The sequence below is a fragment of the Tenrec ecaudatus genome, chromosome 1 (assembly GCF_050624435.1).
Source record: "Tenrec ecaudatus isolate mTenEca1 chromosome 1, mTenEca1.hap1, whole genome shotgun sequence".
NCBI lineage: Eukaryota > Metazoa > Chordata > Mammalia > Afrosoricida > Tenrecidae > Tenrec > Tenrec ecaudatus.
In genome coordinates, this window is record NC_134530.1 from 307,503,698 (window position 1) to 307,516,824 (window position 13,127).

Consider the following 13,127-nt stretch of genomic DNA (forward strand, 5'->3'; position numbering starts at 1 on the left):
ACATTTCAAATTGGGCAGTGTGTGGATTCTGGGGCTACGTCCTAAACGCCCTTGCAGGGTCCACTTTGCTCACTCTGGGTGAAATACACCTGGAGAGGGACTGGGGCATCTTTTCCCTTCCTTTTTCTTTTATCTTACTCAGAGGTTTCCAGCACATGTTGTTTTGCAGACCACTAGGATGTAGCTTTGTAGGCTCAAAAACTGTATACATTCCTATAACATGTCCAACAAGTTTTAATTCCAGTGTGGCCTCTGATATTATGTATGGCTTGAGTTGTAGTTACACATGCATAAAGTCTGCTCAGGCATTCCAAAAAGAGAATGCAGCCCAGTTACAGTCTCTTCTGGAAGCTTCTATCTGGTAAGTTGACCAGTTTACAGGGCTCTGGGGCCTCGGGGACCATCATGACTTCAGGGGCCAGATCCGCACAGAGAGACACTATAATTTTTTAAGCAAGCCAAATGATACATCTTTTTCTCCCCGAGCTGCTTGTGGGTTCCAGTCATTGACTTTTCCATTAACAACCAACCTCTTAACCACTTTGCCACCAGGGATCTTTATGATTTTATAGTAGTATCCAAATAAAACATTTTCAAAAGCACATGAGGGAAGTGATATCTGGATTTACAATGATTTATACAAAAGGGCATAATTCAATCTAAATTGCATTGACTTTGTAACAAACAAATTGACGGGGGAGTTAAACCCTTCTTGCTGGGAGTTCCTGGATCTGAAATGATTGCTTTTCAATAATTTGTTCCAACGAATACAACTAAACTGAAATGTCACGTAAGCAGATGATCATTAAATCATCTCAACAGAAAAGCACTCCACAGAAATATGCTGTGTAATTGCAAGCGTTAGTCCCAAGGTATTTTCAAGAAGCTCCAGAGACCCACAGCAGCCAGGGACCTCTCTGACCTTGCCAGAGGAGCTTCAAAGTCTAACCTCCAGTCGGTAAAAAAGGACGAAAATACCATTATGCTCCCTCTCCACAGACCAGACTTCATAGAATGTTGCTGCACGACATAGATCTAGTCTCTCTGTCTAGTCATCATTGCTCACATTCAGAGCTTCTCCTCAAGTTCAAGGAAGATGTTCCTGGATGTGCTCTGGTGAGTCTTCTTGGGCTGTAAAAAGGAAGATTGCCATGAATAATGGACTCCCATATTTAATCACAGTGGGTAAGATTAAACCAGTCATTGTTATTTGGTTTACAATAGCCAAAATCGACTTTAGGAGCGATGGCTTTATTTAAATGGAGGTGAGATATCAGGGAGAGAACGTTGCAAACTCCTTTCATTCCAGAAACTTAAATGGGATGCAATGTCTATCTTTCTAGCAAAGCTCTCTTGGTGTAACCATCATGTAGAAAATCAGGGGTGAAGAGAGGGTGGGAGGAGACCATTTTTAATTCACTATTTCTTATTATTCATTGACTCTGGATGGCTTAAACGAGATTTGAGAACTTTCATTGACCAATGTTCACAAGTAAAATGTTCAAATATGAAAGAAAAAGTTTCCATTGTGATAAGAGCTGAAGAACCCCCAATAAAATGATGCTTTGAAGAAAGGAAAAAGGTAAAGGAATATCATAGGTGTGAACCCTTTCACTAGCTGCACAAGCAATAATCAGTTTTTAAAACCACAGATAAATCATAACAGGACAAAATGTTTCCAGTAACAATGAGTCATCCTTGATTTTGGTTTTCTTCCATTTCTTAGAAAGGACTGACATAGATAAAAGTTCACAAAATCACAAGTTGGTCCAGTATATGTTTCATATTTTAGGAAATAGAGGGCAAAATTTATAACCCAAAATATAAAATTCAATTAAATTTCTCACATCATGCTTTTATTATCATTTAAAGTCGCCATTTTTTTACCTCAAATTAAGATAGAGACATGGGTTTTCAATGCCCTCTTTGTTACAAGGCAGTGAATGTGTTGGCAAGAGAGTGTGGGATTAAATAAATGTAAATGTAATATTCTGAATTCATCCTCAGAAAAGAAAAACGGCACAGTTCTGGGATACCCAGAAAATGACATGACCATCTTTCTCTTCTTAGCTAAGGAAATTAGATTAGATAGGATGGTCTTTGGTCTTGAGCCTTAGAACCTACAGAAATTTATAAAGAAAAATAGTTTGACATAATATCTAAACATTAGATACATATCAGGTCCCCTTCCTTTCTTTTTCTACTTCTGCCTCTGTTATCAGACATGACTGTGACAACCAGTGAATTCGATAGGAATTCCCACCCACTGCCTTTGAGGTGAACTGGACCCACAGTGACCCTGTAAGATGGGATAGAACTTCCCATTTGGGGTTTCTAGGCTGCAAATACGTATGGGAGCAGATAGCCTCTTCGTGGGAGTTGAAAGCTTCTTTCTCCTTGGCTCAACTAGTGGAGTCACATGAGTGGTTGTCATCTCAAAGTATAACCCACACACCACTAGAAAAAAAACAAGTCTTTGCCATCCAGTCCATTCTGACTCATAGGTATTTCTCTTCATTGATTTCCAAGACTAACTCTTTATAGGAACAGAAAGTTTGTCTTTCTCTTGAGGAGCAGCTGCTAGTTCTGAACTGCTGACCTTGTGGTTAGTAGTCCAATACATAACCACTATATTATAAGGGCTCCCAGGCACCCTTTACATAGGTTTTAGGTGGATATTAATTTCTGGTAAATTAATAAACTTATGTATTACTGTATAGCTTTATCTGTATGCATAAGATATACAGGCAGTGAATGGTTAAACTCTTGACTGCTAAGCTAAGAATGAGACGTTTGAACCCACGATGGGAGGAAAGAGCTGGTTATGAGCTGCTATGAAGATTACGGACCAGGCAATCCTGCAGGAAAGCTTATCCATTTGGTTATTATTTCCTTTCTAAAATATATGTCGATAAATACCTCCTCTTTGGCCATTTCTACAAGGAATTTAGAATATTTAAATTCAGTTTATGTATGTTCTCATAAGGATAATGATTATATTCCATATTACTGCAGAGATATTGTCCGTATAATATATGATTATGATTTTATTTTTCCAAGAAAAATAATTGCTTTAAAATATCATATATGAAGCAAAATTATAAAATTACAATAACAAAACCTATATTGTAATAAAGGCATGCAAATACCGAAAAATAATTGAATACAATCATAACAAGAAGCTTAGTTTTACATATGCATCGGTGTACAAATGGAATAAAACTATATAAACAATTTCATTGTTATATAATGTAATGTTCATAAGATATATCAAGAAACTTTGCTCTTAATGTGTCCCACTAAGAAACTTCTATCACATGTATATAAATTTCCCTAGATGCAAATTTTAACCTGTCTTAGTCAATGGTTTTTCTAATGGTCAAAGTCATTTAAAATGGCTCAACATAATTATTAATATGTAACATTCAATATGCAACAATGTGTAACAATATGTGATGTGTACCATTCAATAATAACATGATGATCCTGATTTCTTTTTCTTAACTTCACTGAATAGGTTTTAGATTTTTCAACAATTTCTTGTTTTCTTTGTGTATCCAGTTTGCCGTGCAGCCAGCATTGCTCTTAGAAATCCAGAGGGAACATGGCTAATTTCACTGCATTGACTGGCTTTCTTCTCATGATTTTTTCTGCTAATCCTGAGATAGAAGTCTTATATGCTTCTTTGTTTTTAGTCTTATATTTGGTGGCTTTAATTGGCAATATTCTCATTATCACTGTGATTTCTGTCGACAATAGCCTCCACTCACCAATGTATTTCTTCCTTAAAAACCTCTCCTTTTTGGATCTGTGCTACATTAGTGCCACTGTACCAAGATTCGTCTGCAACTCCTTCATGCACAGTGGCAATATTTCCCTCTGGGAGTGCATCCTGCAGTGTTTTGCCTTCACAGTCTGTGGTTCTACTGAGATGGCCATACTCACAGTGATGTCCTATGACCGCTACGTGGCCATCTGCTTCCCACTGCGCTATGAAATCATCATGGACACCGGCAGCTGTGTTCACGGAGTCTTAGCTGCCTGGACCGGTGGGTTCATCTCTGGGGTCATGCATACAGCTGCTACTTTCTCCATCCACTTCTGTGGTCCCCATGTCATTCACCAGTTCTTCTGCAATGTCCCCCAACTCCTGAAACTCTCTTGCTCCAATGACTACATCAGTGAGCTTGGGGTCTCTGCCTTCCTGTCCTTGGCAACATTTCTTTGCTTCACCTTTATTGGCCTCTCTTACACACGTATATTTTCTGCTGTGCTCAGGATGCCATCTGCTGATGGAAGATCCAAGGCCTTTGCTACTTGCATCCCCCACCTATGCGTTGTCATATTATTTACTTCTACAAGTGTTTTTGAGTTTCTAAAGCCAGCTTCTGACTCTCCAACTGGATTCGACTTTTTGCTCACTTTTCTTTATACTGTCGTGCCCCCGACTTTCAATCCCATGATCTATAGCTTAAGAAACAAAGTCATGAAGAGTGCTCTGAACAAGATGTTTAAAGGAAGAAAAGCCTAACTGTTTTGTTGGGGCACTTCTTCTCATTCCTGGTGAGGAGGCAAGGTTACAACATAATGGGAAAGGAGAACATGGCCCATCGAGAAATTGAAACTAAATAAAAACGCATTTACTAAAAGTTGGTTCGTCTACGTAAAATCAGTTCACGAGCATTTATATCAGAGAAAGCCATGATATAACAAAGTAAAGACAGAACATTTAAATAGTCTTAACAAAACTTGTTTATTATACCTTTTACATTTAGTCCTATAATCCCCTGAAATCCAACTTTTGTCAATGGTGCGAGGTAGAAGTAATTGTTTATTGTACTCATATGAATCTCATTTAACCAGTGTGGTTAATTGGGAAACAATCTTTCTCCAATGATTTGAAGCCATATCTAAAAACAGAAGAACATCAATATATTCATGGAGATACCCCATGATTATTTATTTTACTTTCAAATATTTTATTTTATTTTTAACAGTTTTATTGGCATGTAAATCACACATCACACAATTTAATTGTTCCATCATATTAAGAGAGTTTGCACACTCATAACCACAATCCTTTTCAGAACAGTTTCTCCTTTCTCGTACTCACTGTTGTTAGCTCCTCCCAACGTCGCTTATCACGTCCCTCGTTACTGTACCTAGAGATTCACTTGGCCCTCATATACAGAAAATCACACAAAACAAAATCAAGAAACAACGAGAACAAAAACCACCAAGGACGAAAGAAACAGAAAAGCTTGGTTTCTAAAATTGAAACAAAAGTTGAAAATATACTAAACACAGCTTGAAAATGGGTCAAAAGGGATATTAACTCATAAGGTGTTAAATGCTAACCTAACTACCTCATCTGTAATTGACTTTACAAGGCTCTCTGTCTAAGAACAAGGGTATTCACGTCCCTGGACTATGTTCGGAAGGGAATTACTAATGGCAGAACTCATGCGTTGTCCCTGAAAATGGATTTGGGCTTCCATTGTCATCCATAGCCTTTTCAAAACTGGGTGTTCACAGTTTAAGAACTGAGACCATTTGCTCTTTTGTATATGCATTTTACTATTTGCAGTCCTTGGATCACGCAGGCTGGTGTGCTTCTTCCATGTGGACCTAGTTGCCGCTTTACTTAGATGGCTGCTTGTTCTAATACAAGCCTTTGAGAGCCCAGGTGCTATGCTTTCTGGTAGCCAGGAACCATCTGAAATTATGCTTGTAAAATCTGGCTTTTCAGAGCCCAATACACAATTTGTTATCATGTATGGATTAGAGAGTTCAATGACTGTGGGCATTGTTTACACAAATACTGACAGTTGGGCATAGGGCAGAGGTTTCACTAATGCTCCTTCACAAAAGCACCAGACTAGTACTCCCTGGGCCTTAAGGCTGAAACCCCTTTGTGTGAGAAGGAGCAGATGAATTTGTGGTCATTGGACTTAGTTCCGATTTCTTGTTTGAAAGTGTTCAATGAGCAGTAGCACAGGATTACCATCTATTTACTATTTTAACGCTCTCTTTGCTCTTTTAGGACATGCTGTGGTTCATTATCTTTTAGTGCCACTTTCCATACAAATTTGGAAGGCCCCTCATATGCACAGAGGTCTCCAAGCCGTTCAATTAGAATCCTAAAACTGTAACACTGTTGTAATGAGTGAGCTGGAAAAGTGTAGCTCCCAAATCACAGGAACTTTCATCCAATGAAAATGTGAAAAGGCGAAGCTATTTCTTTCCAAGTAACCTTTATCTAGGTTAGTATTCTGGCTAAAAACAGTGTTTGGATGCCTCTAACCTTTTTTTCTGAAGAATGCAGTGCCCTTTGGTTAATACCACACCAAAGCCGTAGTTTGGACATTCTCAATAGATTCTAATCATGTTCCTTGGCACCGTTCTCTGAGTTTAGAGAAGAACAATTTTAAAATGTCTAAAGAGTCAAGGTCAGGGCTGGAGGGTGAATGGGTAAAGTTCCCCACGGAATTGCTCACAGAGAACAAACAGTACATGTCTTGATGAGGGGAAATATTCTCAATGCAGCTTTCCAGGTCTTTTCTCATCAATGAAATCTTCAATTTTCTTCATGCGTTTCCTAATAAGCCTCCATGATCTCCTGCACCCTTTGATAAAATCCATTAAGATGAGTCCTTTGAAATCCCTAAAAGGAGTCACCATGACATCCCGAACTTACCTCTCTGCCTTGAATTTAACTGGCACAATGGATCTCACTTAGAAGCCACCATTTTGATTGGTCCTTGTTTTAAGAAAACACCCGATCCTTAATGGTTTCTGGAGCAAGTCCTGTATTACAGTGAGAACTGGTTTTCACTTATTCACAGATTACAGAGACATTTTAGTTAGTATAAGCCCATGAATGCATGTTCTGAAACTCTAGTACCAATTCTTTTTTACTTACCCTCAAGTGTCTTTTTAATGTGTCCTGCTAGCATAGTGGGTTAAGTGTTTGGCTGTTAATTGCCAGGGAGGTGGGTCAAGCCCACCAACCAATCTGCAGGAGAAAGATGCTGATGACTACTCTCATAAAGATTGACCATCTGGTAAACCTTAGGGAATAGTGCATCTGATTCTATTCTGCCATATATGATTGCTATGAGTTGGAATCAATTCAATAGCAGTGGGTTTCGGTATTTTTGGTTTTCATATATCTTTTTGTTTATAATAACAGTCTCTTTATTATTGAAACACTGAGATATCTATCTATTCCAAGTTATATTCTAATTCTGTGTTCCACATTTTCTGATCTCTATAATTTCCACATCCATACTGGATTAGTAGTTGTTTTTGATTTTATTCCCACATAACATCTTCTGGGATTTTGATAGGAATAGCACTGCACTACAGATTAAGTCTAAGAGAATTGTTTTCTTTAAGGATTGCATTTTATAATCTATGATCACACATTTCTTTTCATTGATTTAAGGCACAGAACAAATTCTCCCATAGGACCTTTAGAGAGGTTGTCACCCCGATAACACACAGAGTTCAGATTTTTGGTCTCCAGCATTGTAAAGACAAATTTATGTTGTTTTAAGATAACCACTTTGTGATAATTTGTGACAGGAGCTACAGGGAATTAAAATCGCTGGTAAAATGGAATTAGATAATGCTAGCCTAACTTTCCAATTGAATGCAATGATTATACCTGGGTTGAATGCACAGAACAGATGTCTAGGATGATGCCAGAGGTAACTGCGAAGTGCACTGCATAAGAAAATCAGAATTTGCACTTCCACCAAATCAGAGGAAAGTTTACAATTTTTTTCCACTTGTATTGGTTGCACTGAAGCCAAGCAATCTGAAATATGGAAAAGGGTGTCTTCACAGAAATAAAGAGAGACAGATACAAAATAAACCCTGAAGTTTGGGATCTAGGAATAGATATGGTGTCTCCTAACCCATACAATTATAGAAATCTTGTTCTAAAAATATTTTTGTTAAAATGGGTGAAGGGAGACATTGGACAGTGCAAGATATGACAAAATAATAATTTATAAATTATCAAGGGTTCATGAGGGAGAGGGGAAAGGGGAGCGGAAGGGAAAAATGAGGAGCTGATGCAAGGAGCTTAAGTGGAGAGCAAATGTTTTGAGAGTGATGAGGGAAATGAATAAACAAATGTGCTTTACACAATTGATGTATGTATGGATTGTGATAAGAGTTGTATGAGCCCCTAATAAAAAGATTAAAAAACATTTTTGTTGTTGTTTTCTTGTATCACAATCCCCCAAGTAAGATTATGCTGTTGGTTAACACAGCACAATATTTAATACCACAGAGAAACTTCAGAGTCTCATTGAGAGCATTTTAAAATGAAAATTGTATAACAACAATAGAGAGCTCAAAAAAGTCATTAGATGTGGTAAATAGCAGGCTAGGGATGGCAGAAGCAAAATGACACCACAGTCCCAGATTAAAACGACTGTGTGGGCAGGCAGATAGATCCATAAAAGCTATTCTGTCTTGGTGAATTCAGGAGGTTGGTCTGGACAAATCTCCTACGCAGACTTTCTAAAACGAAGACTTGAGAAATGAAGTTAAACAGATTCAAATGGGAAGCCTGGGCTTAGAGCTTCATGGGAATATATAGAAAATCAGGACAAATACCTATGAGAGGTAGAGACTGTGTGACCACAGCAGACGAGGAGGGATAAGCAGCAGCAGGCAGCTGTGTGGCACACAGGCCTTTTTGAAACACTGCAGCAGTCCTCTCACAGCAGGAGCCGCATAACCAGTTCCACTGGTCCAGAACTGCACCAGCACCTACAATGCTGATCGACAATCAGGAAGGTATGCTTTCTTCCATTACCTTGCACACACTCTTGGTGAACAGAGAGGTGACCCCTTTATCCAGTCAGGAGCTGGTCAGAACCCTTCACAATCAATGCCAGTACTGTCTCACTTTGTCTTTTTTCTATATCTTTCTCCTTGGCTCTTCCTTCTTTCTCTGAATTTCCCCCCTTTTCCTTTCTCTTCCATCATTGTGTGGCCCCCTTGTGAGCTGGTAGAGCTAGCTTGGTTGTGTTTGTTCACTACAGGGGAACACGCTGACCTTTCACCAGGACTACGTTGCTCCTCCAACTCTTCCTTCTTAGGTTTTTCCTCGTCACCTGTCCCTTCCCCTACTTTTTTCCTGTTCTTTTCCTCTACCTCCTCCTTTTCTTTTCCCACTTGTTGCTGGGGCAACAGAAGCACCCACTCCTTCCCTCAAGGGACAGTGGTGCACACGCCCATTTGGTGAGCTTCACACCAACTGCAGCCATGTTGGCAACTAACATTTTTGCTAGTATTGTGATGCCTGTTTTTTCTATGGTTACTTGCATTTGTCTTCATTTTAATCTTTTTTGTTTTTCTTTCTACCTTCTTTGGGCTTTCTTCTGTGCCTCCCTTACTTTTTCATTTTCTCCTTTGAACTTTCTCTCTCCATTGTTCTCCATTGTTTTTTCACCAGTATGAGGGAGTCAGCAATCCTACCCAGCCTTACACAGCATAGCTGCTGTTATCCTCACTGAAAGAATGTCCCATGCACTCCAGAGGGACACTGTGTAATGGCTCTTGGGTCAACTCAACAGGAATGATTAGCCATAATAAATATCTACACACCCAGTGAAAATATCACAAAATACAGAATAAATGTTAACAGAATTGAAAGAGAACTAGAAAACTCCAAAATAATAATAGGTAACTTTACTAAACCCATTCCAGTAAAGGACAGAACAAGTAGAATGAAACATCACAAATGTGTTAGTTTGGGATAGCTAGAGCAACAAATCCAGGGAGACTCATGTGTGATCAGAAAGAGCTTTATATAATGAGTACTTTTATATTAAGAAAACATTACAGCCTAGTCCAGGTCAAGTCCATATGTCTAACACCAGTCCACATGTCCCATACCAGTCTATACATTTCTCTTTAGACTTATGCAGTGTAGCCTACAGAATGATTAAACTGAAAAGAACAGAAAATGCAAAGTGCAAGCGTAGATAAGGAGCAATTAGAACTGACTCTATTGTCGGGATGTCCATTTGGTAGAACTAAATTACCAAATTGATGTTATCTACTAAAATTGGACTTAAGCATTTTTCAAAACAAGCCCAAAGCGTTCCAAAATAAATCCCAAGAACAATCTACATAAATTTGTTTGCTGGCTAAAGACATGGACAAAGGCATTCAATATAACATTATTTATTAAAAACAGAATTTAGAAATCATCTAAATGCCTATTAACATTATAGTAGAGGATAAATAGATTGTAACATATTTATACATTGCAAATAAAGTAACGAAATAAAAATTGTATTCCATTGTTACCTATGTCAACATGAACGAATCTCTCAAACTTATGCTGAGAGGAAGACAGAAACAAGAAAAATCATATTGCATGTGTAGTTCATAAACAATCAACATGTTTTTATTTCACAATTGTGTTCACGTTCTAATAATTCATTAAGCTGCCTTCAGTGATTTTTTAAAAAACTTTTTGTTTATAAAATAATTCATTTTTAATAAAATGTATAGGCTGTCATAAAAATCCAGATTCTTGTATATCAGAAAGGAGAAAACAATCAACTTTAAGTACATATTAGAAGAGAAGTTAGCTTTGCAGTTTTGCCTAGCTCTAAGCAATGCTGAAAGACCAGAGAAAGAGAAACACCTGTTTTAGAATGGTCTCTCGAGGCAGTTCATCTTTGGACACTGCAACACCTGGAATTAATTGCCATCCTGGGAGAACTAAGTCTCTGGGACCTCTTAGGATTCTGTGTTCTATGTCCTTTCCCAGCCTCTTATACTTTGCTGATTCTCCACTCAACAAAGAGCTCCTCCATGTAGGACAGAGATACTGACTGGGCGCTGCAAGGTAGGGATAGAGCACACTTATTTCCTATGCAAATAAGATGATCAATGTACAAAAGAAGATGGGAATACCTCCTCTGGTAATTTATTCACTTCTTTTGCACCTCAGTCTTAGACCTAAAGCAAAATAATTGGTCATGCATCCAATTCTTAACTTTTAATAGTAAATGGAGATTCTAATGGAATCTGATGTTTATCTGAATGAGGGGCAATAACACGGTACACACATTTTTAAGGTTTGTATCCTGGTGAAATACAATTCCTCTACCAACATAAAAGGAACATACTGCTCTAAATTAGGAACCACTTGGGACTGTGAATTGACCTTACATGCCATTTTCATTTCAGGTGTTATATGTACATACGTCTGGTATAAAAACATGGGAGAAATTCTCCTTTGACGTGGAATAGCATTAAAGAGAATAGAAGAAGGGAATGGGTCTGCTTTATCTTCTTCTGCTGATACAACGAAAAGAAAATTGTTTTTAGAGTGCTACAGGCAAATGGATAGGAAGTGATTATGAATAAATAGAAAAAGGTATTGCATTTATGTGTATATGTGTTTGTGGGCAAAAATATATGTTTGCTAAAATTTTTTAAAAGATTTTTGTTAGAATTTTAAAACAGTGATAAGCTCATTTCTTCCATAAAAATTCTTTCTTAGTCACTTTTTACTGTGTTGCTTCCTTTGCTTCATATTCAGGAACCTGGCGGTGTACTGAGTAAAGAGTTCAATGACTTATATCCATTAAAGGGTTCACAGGAGAAGAGGTATAGTGATTTGCTTTCATAAGAACCAGTGCTTTGGGAAAGTTATGTGCCAGTTGTACGCTTTGTCACAGGGTCACTATAGGTTGGAAAAGTCTCCACGGAAGGCAATTAAAACATTTCCAGTTGAAGGAGCACCAATTGCTTCATATTACTAATGAGGGTCAGATCCTTCACCTGACATTTCCTTTAACTTCATCTCATTTCTACTAATTTTTACGAAATATAATGTTATATGAAAACTTAAACTTAATAGTTGAACATTGATCTATTTTACTTCCATAATTATTATAATAAGTAATTAAGTACAAAACTACTTAACATTTACTTTTGGAGATGCTCAAAATTTTCAAGGCCTTTAAGAATCTCCATTCCTTTAATCCCCTAGAACAGTGGTTCTCAACGTTCCTAATGCCATGACTCTTTAAAGACATTTCCTCATGATGTGGTGACCCCAACAATAAAATTATTTTCGATGCTATTCCATAACTGTAATTTTGCTACTGTTATGAATTGGGTGACCCCTGTGAAGGGGTCATTCAACCCCCAAAAGGGTGGTGGCGACCCACAGGTTGAGAACCGCTGCTCCACAAGGTAACATTTTGTGTGGGCTTGATGAGAGCTGAACTAGCACTTTCATTGAACTGAAATCTCACTATTCACTGATATTAATTCACTCCATTCAGATACAGCACCCTCTTCATTTAGCCAGCAAGACCCGAAGGCTGGTGTCCATTCCCAGCACCACAAATCCAGGAGGATTAGAAGCCTTGTTCTGAATGCACTCCATGAATTTCTATTACTAAGAAGGTGATGGCATTGAATGAGTTAATGAATTCTTAGAGATAATATGTGCATGCACAGAAATTCTGCAACATGCACTTTCACAGTTATCTACAACTGTTAATATTATTACTTTTAGGAGCCATATATTTTGCCAATAAAAGGGGGAGAAGGGGAAAATCTCTACAATCCCCAGAAAATGGCTACCATTCATATAATGAAAATCCTTGAAAAAAACGTCTAGCTCAGCACTGATGGTTGAAGAGTGAAAACCCTGAAATATCTTATTTGTATATATTAAATATCAATATTGTAGAGTTTCCTAATTTAATTTGAATGACATGTCATAAGCCATGCATTAATTAAATGTGTTCTATGGCACTGGCCATTTCATTTTGCACCTCCTCTCTGTGTGTATGTGTAGGTGTAATGAATTTTATGCAAGTTTCTAGCAATTTTTTTAATCACGCAAATGCTTTCCACTCACAATAAGACTTCACATGCCTCTCAGCACAGTTTTCTTAATATGATTTATTTTACCTTATGAAAACGTATCAAAATGTGTTCCATGTTTCCCTGTGATGTCTCTGAAGGCCTGCAGTTCAGTTACTTTGAAGGCTCGTAGTGTGACAAGTGGCCATGCATTTTCCTCTCTTCCTGTCCTGACAAGATTTTCCTCTTTTTGTCTGAGCAGAGTA

General features: G+C 37.9%; 1 protein-coding gene across 1 annotated transcript; it reads left to right on the forward strand.

Moving 5' to 3' along the window:
* Positions 1 to 3,604: 3,604 nt before the first annotated feature.
* On the forward strand, positions 3,605 to 4,531 carry LOC142437551 (olfactory receptor 14J1-like). The gene has a single exon (XM_075540665.1). It carries the CDS (start codon positions 3,605 to 3,607, stop codon positions 4,529 to 4,531), a length of 927 nt encoding a protein of 308 aa, XP_075396780.1.
* Positions 4,532 to 13,127: the final 8,596 nt, after the last annotated feature.

What these genes read in the sequence shown, in the direction of transcription:
- LOC142437551 (XM_075540665.1), top strand. Translation starts at nt 3,605, where the DNA reads ATGGCTAATTTCACTGCATTGACTGGCTTTCTTCTCATGATTTTTTCT.